Below are 12,505 nucleotides of genomic sequence, written 5' to 3'. Positions count from 1 at the left end.
ACCAGACATCATCCAAAGAAGCCCAGACGCACGGCGAAGCACGGTGGCGGCAGCGTCTTTGTTATGGGGTTGCTTCTCTTTAGCAGGGACTGATACCAATCTATTTTGGCGCACAATCTGCGGGCTCCTGTTGGGACAGCTGAAGAAAAATTTCACCTTCCATCATGAGGAGACAAAGCACAAATCCAAGTCAACAAAGGAATGGCTTCAGAAGATGATCAACCTGTTTGGAATGGCCCAGTCAGATCCCAAATCTAAATCCTATCGAACACCTGCGGAATGAAGAGATCTGGGCACGAGAGATCCCCTTGCAATCTGGTCAATCTGGAGAATTTCTGCAAGGAAGAGTGGAGTAAAATTGCCAAATCAAGCTATGCCATGTTGGTAGGCTCTTACCCAAAAAGACCGAGTGCTGTATTAGCAGCAAAAGATGCTTTAACAGCAGCCCCCCCCCCCCCCCCCCCCCCAAAACGTTTACATCGTCCATTTACGTTGCTTCCTTGCAAGCGTGAAGATGAATTATCGTTCGCCCAATTTCGCTAGGTTAGTGTGATAATATTCCCTCGTCATATTTAAGACATCACCTTGCCCACGATCTTCAACTTGCTCAAGATTAGCTCATGGAAACAAGGCCAATTAACAGAGGCAGTTTCCAGCTGCTGCGCTTGGGTAAACACGTCGAGTAGGCGCAACGTGGCCTGACTAAACAAAGTCTGTACAGTGTCTTCACCTTATTAACTGCCGAGGGAAGAGACGGAAAAAATAAAAATAAAAAGGCATCCAGTTAATAAATCCTGACCCTGAAAAACAGTTGCATTTATAATAAATAACGTCGGTGCTTTTCTATGCTTTTAAACAAAACTGTTGCCTCATGAGAATCCTCAAACAAGACCGAACAATTGCCCGATGGATTTACTGCAGAGGCATGACGCTTTGGCAAACGGCCACCAAGCCATTCAAAGCTAAACTGCAGAATGGTCATCTTTGTTGCTTGGTACACAGCTTTAAAAGCTTTTGATGGGGAAAGAAAAAAAAAAAAAAAAAGAAAAACAGTCTGTCCATGGCCACTTTGAGCCTCCATTTAACCACATACAGTATCTGCCCACCAAACATCTGCCATAGTGTGCGTGTGTGCCTCTACACATTTGGACAATGAACTCATGGAGAAAAGTCAAAGTGTATTGTCCTGACTAATACAGGGTAAAACCGGAAAAGCTTTTCCATTTCAACGTCCGTTACAGGTTGCAGCTAATCCTCATCTTCAAGAATCCCCAGATAAACCCTTAACAACGGCCGTTTTGTGCTGCAAACTGTGCAGTAGGTGATGTGGTCTGGTGAGACAGTACGGCGCGATACTGTGCGCTCCTTCATTGCAATTTTCCATTTAAAAATATCACGATAAACAATATAAATCACCCTGAACCGGTACGTGAAAAAATTTTTAAAAAAGAGACAGGAAAACAAACCATTTCTCGTTTAAGGAGGCTTTCACACCGGCAGCTTAGAGTCCAAAACAGAAGACGGTCCGCGTGAAAAACCGGTAAAGTGAAAGCTGTCGTGGGGACCGACAAGCGCACGGCGGTACCGGACCCGAAACGGTTCGGTTGCACTGGAACGGAGCCGCGATTCCCGTGAACGTGACTCGTACTCGGGTCAGCACTTGTTCAGGAAGTAACGTAACCTGCGCGTGCGTTTTAGCTCATGTCGACATCGTTAGTTACTCACGGGTACCACGAGTGGCAGGGGGATGTAGAAAAGCACCAAAATAATTAAAATAAATACATTAATAAATAAATAAAAATATATGGCGAGTCACTGTGTTCTCCATGCGCGTTTGCGATCACGTACGATGAACCCAAGTGCATCAGGGTTCGACAGAATCAAGCGAGTCAGAAACCAGACCAATTCTTGGGGGCGGGGGGAATCATACTCGGATTCAGACTGCATTAAGACGACACCGATTAAGACGGTATTCTGATTAAGAAACTAGCATGTAAACAGCGATTTCTTATTACCCTAATCCGATTAAAGTCACACTCGAAGTAAACACGCATGGGATTAAGGCGTGTGGAGTATTCCTGTTTTAGCCGCATTATGGACGTGTATTACAGTCATGTAAACACCTTAATCACACTATTAACGCCGTGTGGGAGTTTTCACCGCATTGTGCGACAGGTCACGTACACACACGGCGGCGCTCAAGCGACTGACGGTAAACAAGAGAGCACGGCTGCGTCCCAAACCGCGTACGTACCCGCTATATAGTAGGAGAAATGCATGCATCTCAGCTACTGTATAGACGGTAAGTACGCGGTTTGGGACGCAGCCCACGGCTTCAAGCAGTCGTCTGTTTGCACGTACGGCACGACAGATAATTAACCGCACTCAGAGCTTCCGTAAAATTAAAAAACGAAACACCCAAAACTGTACACGGTCCCATAACGAAGACCGACTGTACGTCGACACGTGAAATTCTGGAGGGACGTCGGACGGCGTGGCGCGGTGACGTGATGACGCGTGCTGTTAATCCATCTATGTTCTGCAACATGTAAAACGGGATGCACCCGATTGCTCAATACTAGGAATTAGTACCGTTATCGGTATTGATGAATAAACAAACAAACAAAAAACCCTACTCATACACATGCTCAGTGTGAAACAGAATGGTGTTGGTACCTCCTTAACTGCGCAGTCTGGAGCGGAAAGCGTCCGTGAGTACGGTGTGAATCTGTGGGATGGTGCCGTCACCTGGCTCCTGTTGACATAAAGATTTGTACGCCTGCACTAATGAAGATGAGCTACTCAAAGTCAAGTGTGGCAAGACTTTAATCTTCATGAGACCCGTGCTGAGTGCAAACATCGTCGTCGTGTTTAGGGAGAACATCTCCCGGGGCTTAAGCATTCGCTAATGAAGCTCATCCACTGAAGAAAGAGAAGAAAAAAAAAAAAAAAAAAGACAGACAACGCCAAAATGCTGAAATGTCTGATCTGGCACGAAAGGCATTGTGTAACGAGAACACAAAGACTTTGGATATGCTCCCTCTAAGCCTTGAGGAAGAGCTCTAAAATCGAGTGCTGTGACGGGCCATACTGTTTACAAATCTTACCATGTTTTTGATCATTATTGAGTTTTAAACTCAATCTTGTGAAGATATGGCAAAAAAATAATAATCCTAGGACTAGTTGGCAAAAGTATGTTTTGCCTTTTATGCAAATGATCTTAAAATTTGAGCAAGTGGGCCAAATCAATCAGAAGAAAACAGACCGTTTCAAAACCCTGACACCTCTGTAGCTCTTCTGGGTGAGGGCGCCGAGATGGACAGACCGGTGACTTCTCGTGACGCTAACCCGGTGTTGACATGGTGAAACCATGATAAAGCACTAGTCAGTTGTAGTCAGCTTCAGTGTTCTGCGAGTACAAACATGGCCCCCACGTTTAAACAGTGTCTCGCTAATCCATGGTGTTTTGAAGAAAGAGAAATGGTTTTACAGAGTGCGTAACTTCTGTAATCTGGCCCTGGAGCTCTCCGAGAACGAATGAGCACTCAAAAATACACCAAAAGAGCGGTCTCTTTCTCCAAATCATTGACATGGGGGGGTTCGACAGTGGGGGTTTGAACTCTCTTACATTAACAGACACCTCCAAGAAGTCCCGCCCTTTCCTCAAGCTCACGTGCTCTTGACTTGCATGGCTCGATTCGTGATGTTGTCTCACGAGCCGCAGCAAAATCGAGCATTTTCGGGTGCAGCGATCACAAAAAAAAATTAATTAATTAAAAAAAACCTCTGCGAAATCCTGTACGGACCGAACAAACTAAACATTCACATAGGTAAATGTTCAACTTCTCCCTCCCTCACCTTATCGGCAACCTGTCCCGTTTGCGTGTTTGTGTCCTCGATAACGTTTGGGTGGTTTGGATTGCAGTGCTAATGTGACTGTCTGTGTGAAGTGACATGTGCTTTTGAAAGGCGCGACGTAAATTAAATTAAAGGCTCCTTACTGCACACCCGGGCGAAAAGTCGGTCTTTCGATCCATACGTAGTCCGATTACGGAGTCAGCCTAAAATGATTTTCTGCTGAATTACGGAAGCAGTTCTTGGACAAAGGAGGTTCGCTGAACTGCAGAGAGGCCAAAAATCCTGGGTGATTTTACTAATAGATCAAATCAGTAAACAGAGAGAGAGAGAGAGAGAGAGAGAGAGAGAGAGAGAGAGAGAGAGAGAGAGAGAGAGAGAGAGAGGTTATCTTTTCCAGGAACCAAAAGCTAATGTTATTGTTTACAGTGTACACATCTGGAAACAAACGGCGGTTTTTAAAAAGTTCACTATACAGGTACAGGCTTCTAGAAGTTTGTGAAAGATTAACTTGACCTTCGACATCTGCTGTCGAGAATTGACTTAACATTTCTTTTTTTTAAAAATCACAAGAGACTTGGTGGGAAAAAAATGTAAACGTAGTGCAGAACCCCCTCTCAAGAGCCGTGTGGCCGTATGTTTACGCAAATTACACGAAATTAAGTAAATCCACTCAACCACGCGTTTATTTCACTAAAACAATCCAACTATTCAAAATATCAGGCATATCATTTAAATGTGTACTAAAACGATTGTTCCCTAGCTGTCGAAACCAGAGATTCGTTCTCCCCCCACACCCCCCCGCTCAATTTTCCCCGCACAAACTATATTTTATGAAAAATGTTTACATTAATCATTGCACCCTCACAGACCCATCGGCTATGTTTTAAGAAATCACTAGAACCCGGAGGGTCGCGGTACTAGGATACCGCTTGAAAAATTCGGACCTTTCCTCGCCGCTAGCCTAACACCGTCCAGAACATGCCCTGACCACTTTAAAAAGTGCATTAAAGGGGCAGCAATCTGCAAAAACCTGAAAATCCTGTTCAATAATAAGAGTGCCAGGCAGACACACCCACCCTCCCAAAAAAAAAAAACACACACACACACACACACACACACACACACAACAAACAAACAAACAAAAAAAACCCCATGACTCTCAAGGAACATCTGCTCAAAAACAACCCCGTGGGGGAGATTTTAACGGCCCTGCTTTACACACTCACACACACACACACACACTGGGCAGTCAAGTCTGAAAGATGGACAAGTCCTTCACTGTATGCACTGCTGGTTTAGTTGGAGGTGTGTGTGTGTGTGTGAGTGAGTGAGTGAGAGAGAGTGTATGACTCAACTATTTGTTTAACCAGACAAAACAAAACAAGCATTAGGGGTATCCTGGGTTTGGGGGGTTCCTCAAACTGGCAGTGATGGAGTCAAAAGTAATAATAATAATAATAATAATAATAATAATAATGTGTTCTGAAAGATAGAGCTGTTGGGAGTATATTTATCAGCCACATGCCTGTGTATTAGTGCTTAAGTCATACACAAGCCATCTTGCTCATTAAAAGACATGCATGACTCCAAGAAAGGGGACGAGGAGGAAATCCGCATCGCCAGCTCGAATGGGATTAATATGTAACGCATACACTAGTGTAGACCATTATACACACACATGCCCCCCTGCTCTGCTGTGCTGTGCTGGAGGGAGATGCTGGAGAAGCCCTGGCAGGAGACGGAGAGAGAGGAGGACCTGCGCAACATGGCACGCGCTGAGAAGCTGTGAGCTAGGTGGACGGCGCTGGGACCGAACAACAATCCTCATTCATACAGTACGAGCAGCGTTAAAGACAACAGCTACATTCGGTTCAGGTTTCAAACGCTTACCTTCATCTTCGAGGTCGAGTTTTTCCAGCATGCCTTCAGACAAACCGCGGACCTGTGGACGAAAAACAAGGAGGACCGGGTGAAGAAACGGGTTTAGTGCACGCGGCGCGCCTGTCACTCGTCTCCTCGTCTCCACGCCGCCTTGTCGCCGTATCACCGGCGCGAAACTAAACCGCCTTCGGTTACAAGAAAACGAGTAAACAGACGGCTATTTAAGCATTTTATTACGCGTCGGTTTATTCCCCTGGGCAGACACTGTTCGGCTTGTCCTTGAGTAGACTCGCTCTGGCCGAGCACTCGTGCGTTCCAAGTGAATTCTGATATCAGGCCACCCCCTCTAGTCGGGTTAAAATGGACTATTCCAGTTTACTGCAGTAGTTGGAATGAACTATTGGCTTGTTCCTGGGGGGGGGGGGGGGCGGGTCAAACTAATACTAGTTTTCTATGTTGCTCATACACCAATTTAGCTGTTAAAAGCCGAGTCACGGTAATGGATTTTTTATATATATATAAAAATCTGTCAGAAATATTTATTTTGTACAGATAGTTTGCGATATCACTATTTATAAACCCTATCAAATCAGAAATGCCTGCAAATAGTTTTTAACAGCTGGGAGTCAGTCACCATAAACCCAGCATTTTAACATACAATTCCATTGACTAGTTTCCAGAGAGAGAGAGAGAGAGAGAGAGAGGGAGAGAGAGAGAGAGACAGAGACAGACAGACACAGAGAGAGAGACACAGAGAGACAGACAGAGAGAGAGACACAGAGAGAGAGAGACACAGAGAGAGAGAGAGAGAGAGAGAGAGATGAAATACCTGATGTTTGATGTTTATCTTTGGAGTTCCCAACCCAATAGATCTTTTCATTATCAGAGTACATTATATTACAAAATTACAAATCCAGTGGATAAAGGTGCAGTTTGTACTGTTTAAGAGTGTTTCTGGACCTACCCTGCACACACCGAGATGGTCAAGCTTCCAGCTTCCTTATGACTTGAATAATTTACTCAATAAATGTTTTCTAATTGCTCTACTGTTCCGTTATTTTCTTTTTCATTAGCGGTAACTCGATCATTTTTCCTTTCTACCAGCTCACAAGGATGGTCTACCAGTTTGATCAACTGGTCGGTTTTGGCAACCAGTAGCCGGTCACACCTAGACGGAGTTTTCAGCAGGGTACAATACTCACAAAATAATTAACAATAATCAATTTCAAACCGGGATACCTTGATTTGCAATATAGCCATGCTAGCTAGTCTGGCTAGTTTCTTCATTTAAGGAGTGGAAGTGGCTCTCAAAAGGCAAGAACAGTTTTTAAGCAAAGGGAAAGGGGCAGTTCCATAACTGACTAAGTTTACATGATATTAATCGGAATTTGGCAATATTCTAGTTAGTATTAAGTCATGTAAACGCCGTAATCCAGTCGTCCGATTCAGACTCAAGACAATATTCTGATTCCCACCCCTAAAATATGCCTGTTTTAATCTGAATTGTTTTCATGGAAACACCTTATTGAGCAAATCCACTTAAAGGAGATATCTGTGCATGCTCAGTCTGCAAGGAATTGTGGGTGCTAACAGATTATTAGCTGTAGGCTAGTTATTTCGGAATAGGAACTCGGGCATTTACAACAAGCATGTATACAGGAATATTCTGATGCCTGTATGCATATAAGCATAGTCACTGGTTTCAGTGAAATTGCCAATCGCTTTTCTGGCAGCAAAGGGCTCTTAAATGAAAAACTGCTTCTTTCAATGTTTTTATGCGTTTGTCTCTGTGTGTATGTGGATGATTTGCTCATAATCAGCCTTAATCAGGCTTCACTAGAATTGAGAGAGATGCACAGGGAAATGTGTTACAAAAATGCAGTAACATTTAATTTGCACATAAATTGAGTTTAGTTCATGTAGTGTGTGCATATGTAGTGTGTCTCTTGTCTAAATGAAGAAACTGGCTCTAAGTACCCAAGTTGCTAAAAGGAGAACATCAAAGAGTCCTGGAAAGCTATGCTCAAGTGTAAGCAGGCCTATTTTTGCTTCATGTGAAGTCTACTTAAAAGTTAAAAAAGTAGGCTAGTTAAAAAAGAGGACTTCGGTGTATTATGGTATTTTAAGATATGTGCAATTATTATTAACAAGACACAATGAGACAGCTGTTCTTGCGTCTCACATAAAAGATTAATGATAGTTTTACAAGTGCACAACAGACCTACAATCAATTGTGGTAGCAGTAAAATGGAAGAAAATGGAAGAACTTTGGCTGTAGTTCTGGGTGGAAAGGCTGGGGAGGTCGTTAAACTGAGTCATAGAGCATGGAAGGCGGAGATGGGCATATACGCATAGGAAGGAGGAGGTTAAGCTTCAGATCTTCAGATGTGGTGTTTCTCCAAAACGTCACTTATTTTATTACTCTGTTAACAGTCACATGCTTGGTGACCAACTATGTAGTAGTTACTGTTATTTTCTGTCTTAATGGGATGATTAGAATGAAAAGAATGAAAACTAGATTTTAAAAAGTTCCATCCCATCTTTACTTCTGAGACACTCTACCTCTCTAAGACACTCTTTTTATACCCAATCATGTCACTGACCTCTTGCCAATTAACCTAATCAGCTACAAAATGTTCCTCCAGCTGTTTCTTTTTAGTAACACTTACTTATCCCCCCCATCCTAAATAATATATGATGCGTGTTGCGGCCGTCAAATTCAAAATGACCTTATTTTTTCCTTAAAATTGTACATTTCCTCAGTTTACATATTTGATATGTTCTATTGTGAATCACGTATGGGATTATGAGAATTGCAAATCATTGCATTCTGTTTTAATTTACATTTTACACAGCGTCACGACTTTTTTGGAATTGGGGTTGTACATTTACATTTCTTCATTTAGCACAAATGGGGAAATACAAGCAAAAAATAGAAAGTCTACAGACCTCTGTTAAAATGGCATGTTTTGGTGATGATAAAGAAAAAAGAGAAAAAAAAAGAGAAAAAGAAACCAAGATAAATAATAACACATCTTTTTCCACCTTTAATGTGATATAGCAATCAACAAAATATATATTTTGGGGGGAGGGGGGTCACCTTGCACCTCCAGCGTTGGGGGTTCAATTCCCGCTGCTGCCCTTCAATTAATAAAATCATAATTTAAAAACTGTTATTCTGTGTTTACTCAGATTGCCTTTGTTAAATCTTTTGTTTTTATTTCTAAAACAATTTACTATGAGATGTATACAAAAACAGAAAAAATCTCATACTTTTTCACAGCACTGTGAGTGTCCCAGCACTGCATAATGAAAGATTCTCATTACATCATTAGCACTGATTGAAGGATCCTAACACTGTCCCTGTGGTCATCTCTCGTCAATTATTTTTTTGAACAGAAATATAACAGTTCAATGTAAACTTGCAGATAAAAGTCGTAGGGCACTCACCAGGCGTGAGGTAGCGATGGGTGCCGAGGAAGCGGTGAGAGGTGGCTTGGCCGAGGGCACGCTGAAGTGCTGGCCCGTGTCTGGGGGAGAGGACAGAGAGCGCAAACGTTCCTCTTGACGCATCGGGAGGTTGGGGTTTTCTTCCAGAGGAAATGATGGTGAGGGTTTGGTCAGTTGTGTAGGAGTGGTGGGCAGTGAGGAGATCCCAGACGCTGTGTGGAAAGAAAAAAAGAGTGATAATGTTGGTCTGGGTTCAGATAAAATGTTAATAGGCCTTATATCCCTAAGCGTCAGACCTGAAGGAATAACTGATCATTGAAAAAAAATGTAAAATACATAAAGATGATGTATTCCTTGATCTAGCTCACCATCCTAGGCACAAGTAGAGCAAAACTAAACTGCTTTCAAGTCTTTCATTATTTCTGTAATACATAACCAGCAGAACAAAGCATCCCTAAATATACTAGCAAGCATGCTTGAAGAAAAGCAGACTAGGGGTTACATGAGCTATTAGTTTACCTAGTAACAATAACAATAAAATATAAAGCGTATAAATTAACTTATTTTCTAAATATTGAGGTTAACTTGGGTTTATATTTAGGAGTTTATATATTAGGTCTATATTTAGGATATTTAGGATTTTATGTGGTTAATGTTTAATCATGAAACATTTGTATCCATTATTTTGAATTCAGGCTTCAGGTAAATTTGTGTTTATTTGATTTTAATATGTAATGCCATTGCCATGATGTTCTTCATGTCTCAGTAAAAAAAAAAAATGTGGCAGCTTCACGTGTCTCAAAGAAAACATCCTTATATTCTATGATTAGTGGATTATCGATTGATTCCGTTTTTTTTATCATCTTAAATTGATTTTTAAAAAATCATTTAAAAAAATGAAGGGTTTAATTCAAATAACAAAAAATAAAAAATAAAAACAGTTGGTCTATAAATAGTGTTAGCTAATGACAAGTTGAATAAAAATGCGTTCTGCAATCCATTATGTAGCCAAAATATTATTGCACACATTTAAATAATAAGCTTAATACACGAACAGGTGGATTACAGTATGTTCATAAAATTGATCGGTGCTGGACAGGATCTGTAATTAGTAAAGCGAGCTAGCATTCCTTTAGGGATATATTCATATGGTCCACATTTACTGGACAAGACATTTATATATGACCTCTCTATCTAAAGCTTCTGCAACACGACACTGCATTGTAACGTCACTGTGTATGTTGACAGGTTGCCCATATTGGACAGTGACATTTCCTTCCTGATCCCACTTTATGCTGAACCCATGCCAGGAAAGTGGCCTGAGAAGCATGCCTCCCTGTTTAACGGCTCCGTTACAGGCACACACACAGAGCATGCACAGTCCGTACAGTCTTTATCACATTTATTTCACACGTCACTGGACCCCAAGGCCAGTGGGATTCACACTGCGTTTCCCTCCACCCCTAATAAGTAAGCTTAGAGGAAAAGGAGGAGGAACGAGAAGCATGCTGTAGCATTTCACATACTGTAAGAATCTCATTCACCATAACATGCTAACATAATAATATATGAGAGAATTCTCTTATATATTATTAAGAAAGTGGTCATAAATAAGACTGACAGATTACTGACTTACATGGCGGATTCCTAAATCTGATGTATGCATTGAATCCCAAAGGATTCGCCTTAACATAAATCATTTAAATAATGTGCCTCGTGTTGTTACTCGCCAACATATTTTTTATTGGTCAAACAGCAACTGATCCCCTCAGAGATCACTAAAGTACATCTAATCTACCTATAAAAATCAACTGGATGGCTTCACCATAATTGAGTATTGTGACTGCTTTGGCTTTGTTTTGTTTGAACATGATGCCTACTAGCCATGTCTTCTTTTCTTGTGGTCAGATCTAATTCCAGAGAGATTCGCCCTCTGATCTCTGAGTGTCTTTATTTGTGTTGAGTCTAAGCTGAGCGCTCAAGTTTCCACTTTGAGTAGCTGCTCAGGGGAGAGTGAAACATAGCCTCGGCTGCAGGGTGGAAGACTTCCTGACAGCTCAGAAGTGCTGCGTGGCCTGGTGCTTGTTAACAGGTTGTGTTGACGATGGGAAAATCACCATCGGAGGCCATCATATATAAATTGCACAGACAGAATAAATTTGGAGAGCAGATTAAGAATAAGATTTGTCTGATCACTAACGGCTCATATACAGAGTCAGAGGCAGCATCAGGATTGCAACTGAAGCAAAACATCTTGTTGCAATAGACTAAAAAAAAAAAAAAAAAAAAGTGCCATAGCTTCTCCATAGATACTGAACAAAGAAATTATTTACTCTTAGACAAGCCCAAAAAAACATTGGGAAAGGGAGAAACTGGGAGAGCTGAAAAGAGCAAGGATGATGTCATCTGGAAGACTGCCTGCCCCCTACTCTCCTTCTCTCTCTTTTTCTCCCTATATACATTCAACCGTGCGGTCATTCAAGCACAATCCACTCTCATTAGCATCTTCTTCACGAATTAGGTCTAACATCTCCAAACACTGACTATCGCACATCCTGGCACTAACAAAATGAAAAGAAATAATGTGCGACACTGTGCTGGATCATACCCAATTCATCACAGCTGAGCAGACGAGCGAAACCCCGCCGCAGGGATATTTTTACCTTCCCAAAATGTGACCACTCACTGTAATGGCAGGCTCGTTAAGTTGATGTGAGATTTGGATGAAACACCATGACGGTGCAGATTTGAAGCTAGAACAGCACCGTGAATGATTTATTGTCTGATACAGTGAAAGAAGTGACAGAAAGTAAACCACCTTTAATATGAGATCAGGGGAAATTCTTTACTCCGTTACTCCCGGGAGTGAACTTACACACAGCATAACGTGATGCAGTTTGAGGCCTCGTTCATGAAATCTGATGCTACTTCATGGATTTGATATTAAAATTATCTTCATATGAGGAATGAAATATTCTCCTACTATAAGCATTCCGACTAAAAATGATGATGTGTACGCAATTTTTGTGTGCAAGAACAGCCTGCCCCTGATGACTTTTAGTCATACCGGTGTGACATAAACGAAAGATGATTTCATTAATAAATTCATCAAATATTGATTAATAACCCTCCAAGGAAACAATCATCATTATAGTTTTGTATAGTAACAGCTCATTCACAGGACATGCATGGTGGACAAACTACTCGATCTAAGGCTAGTAATAAACACATTTTAAAATGTTATTTAACAAAGGGAAATGCATCATCGCGGACACGGTGACGATTTCTGTACGGAGACGCTTAATTCGCATGCATG

General features: G+C 41.6%; 1 protein-coding gene across 5 annotated transcripts in view; it reads right to left on the bottom strand.

Annotated features, from left to right (window-relative positions):
- The window catches only part of prkag2a (protein kinase, AMP-activated, gamma 2 non-catalytic subunit a), an 87,872-nt gene that overhangs the window by 27,475 nt on the left and 47,892 nt on the right, over positions 1–12,505 (bottom strand). For all 5 annotated transcript variants that reach the window (XR_006980921.2, XR_001810327.3, XM_017453645.3 and 2 more), the window contains 2 exons: positions 9,190–9,401; positions 5,749–5,800 (listed from right to left, as the gene is read on the bottom strand). Coding sequence is in view for 3 of the 5 variants with exons in the window: in XM_017453645.3 (XP_017309134.1) it covers positions 5,749–5,800; positions 9,190–9,401 (264 nt within the window). In the remaining 2 variants the exon portion in view is untranslated. The remainder of the gene's footprint in view (positions 1–5,748; positions 5,801–9,189; positions 9,402–12,505) is intronic.

The sequence above is a fragment of the Ictalurus punctatus genome, chromosome 23 (assembly GCF_001660625.3).
Source record: "Ictalurus punctatus breed USDA103 chromosome 23, Coco_2.0, whole genome shotgun sequence".
Classification (NCBI taxonomy): Eukaryota; Metazoa; Chordata; class Actinopteri; order Siluriformes; family Ictaluridae; genus Ictalurus; species Ictalurus punctatus.
The sequence above is the reverse complement of the archived record's forward strand: the minus strand, read 5'-3'. Positions and strand labels throughout refer to the sequence as shown.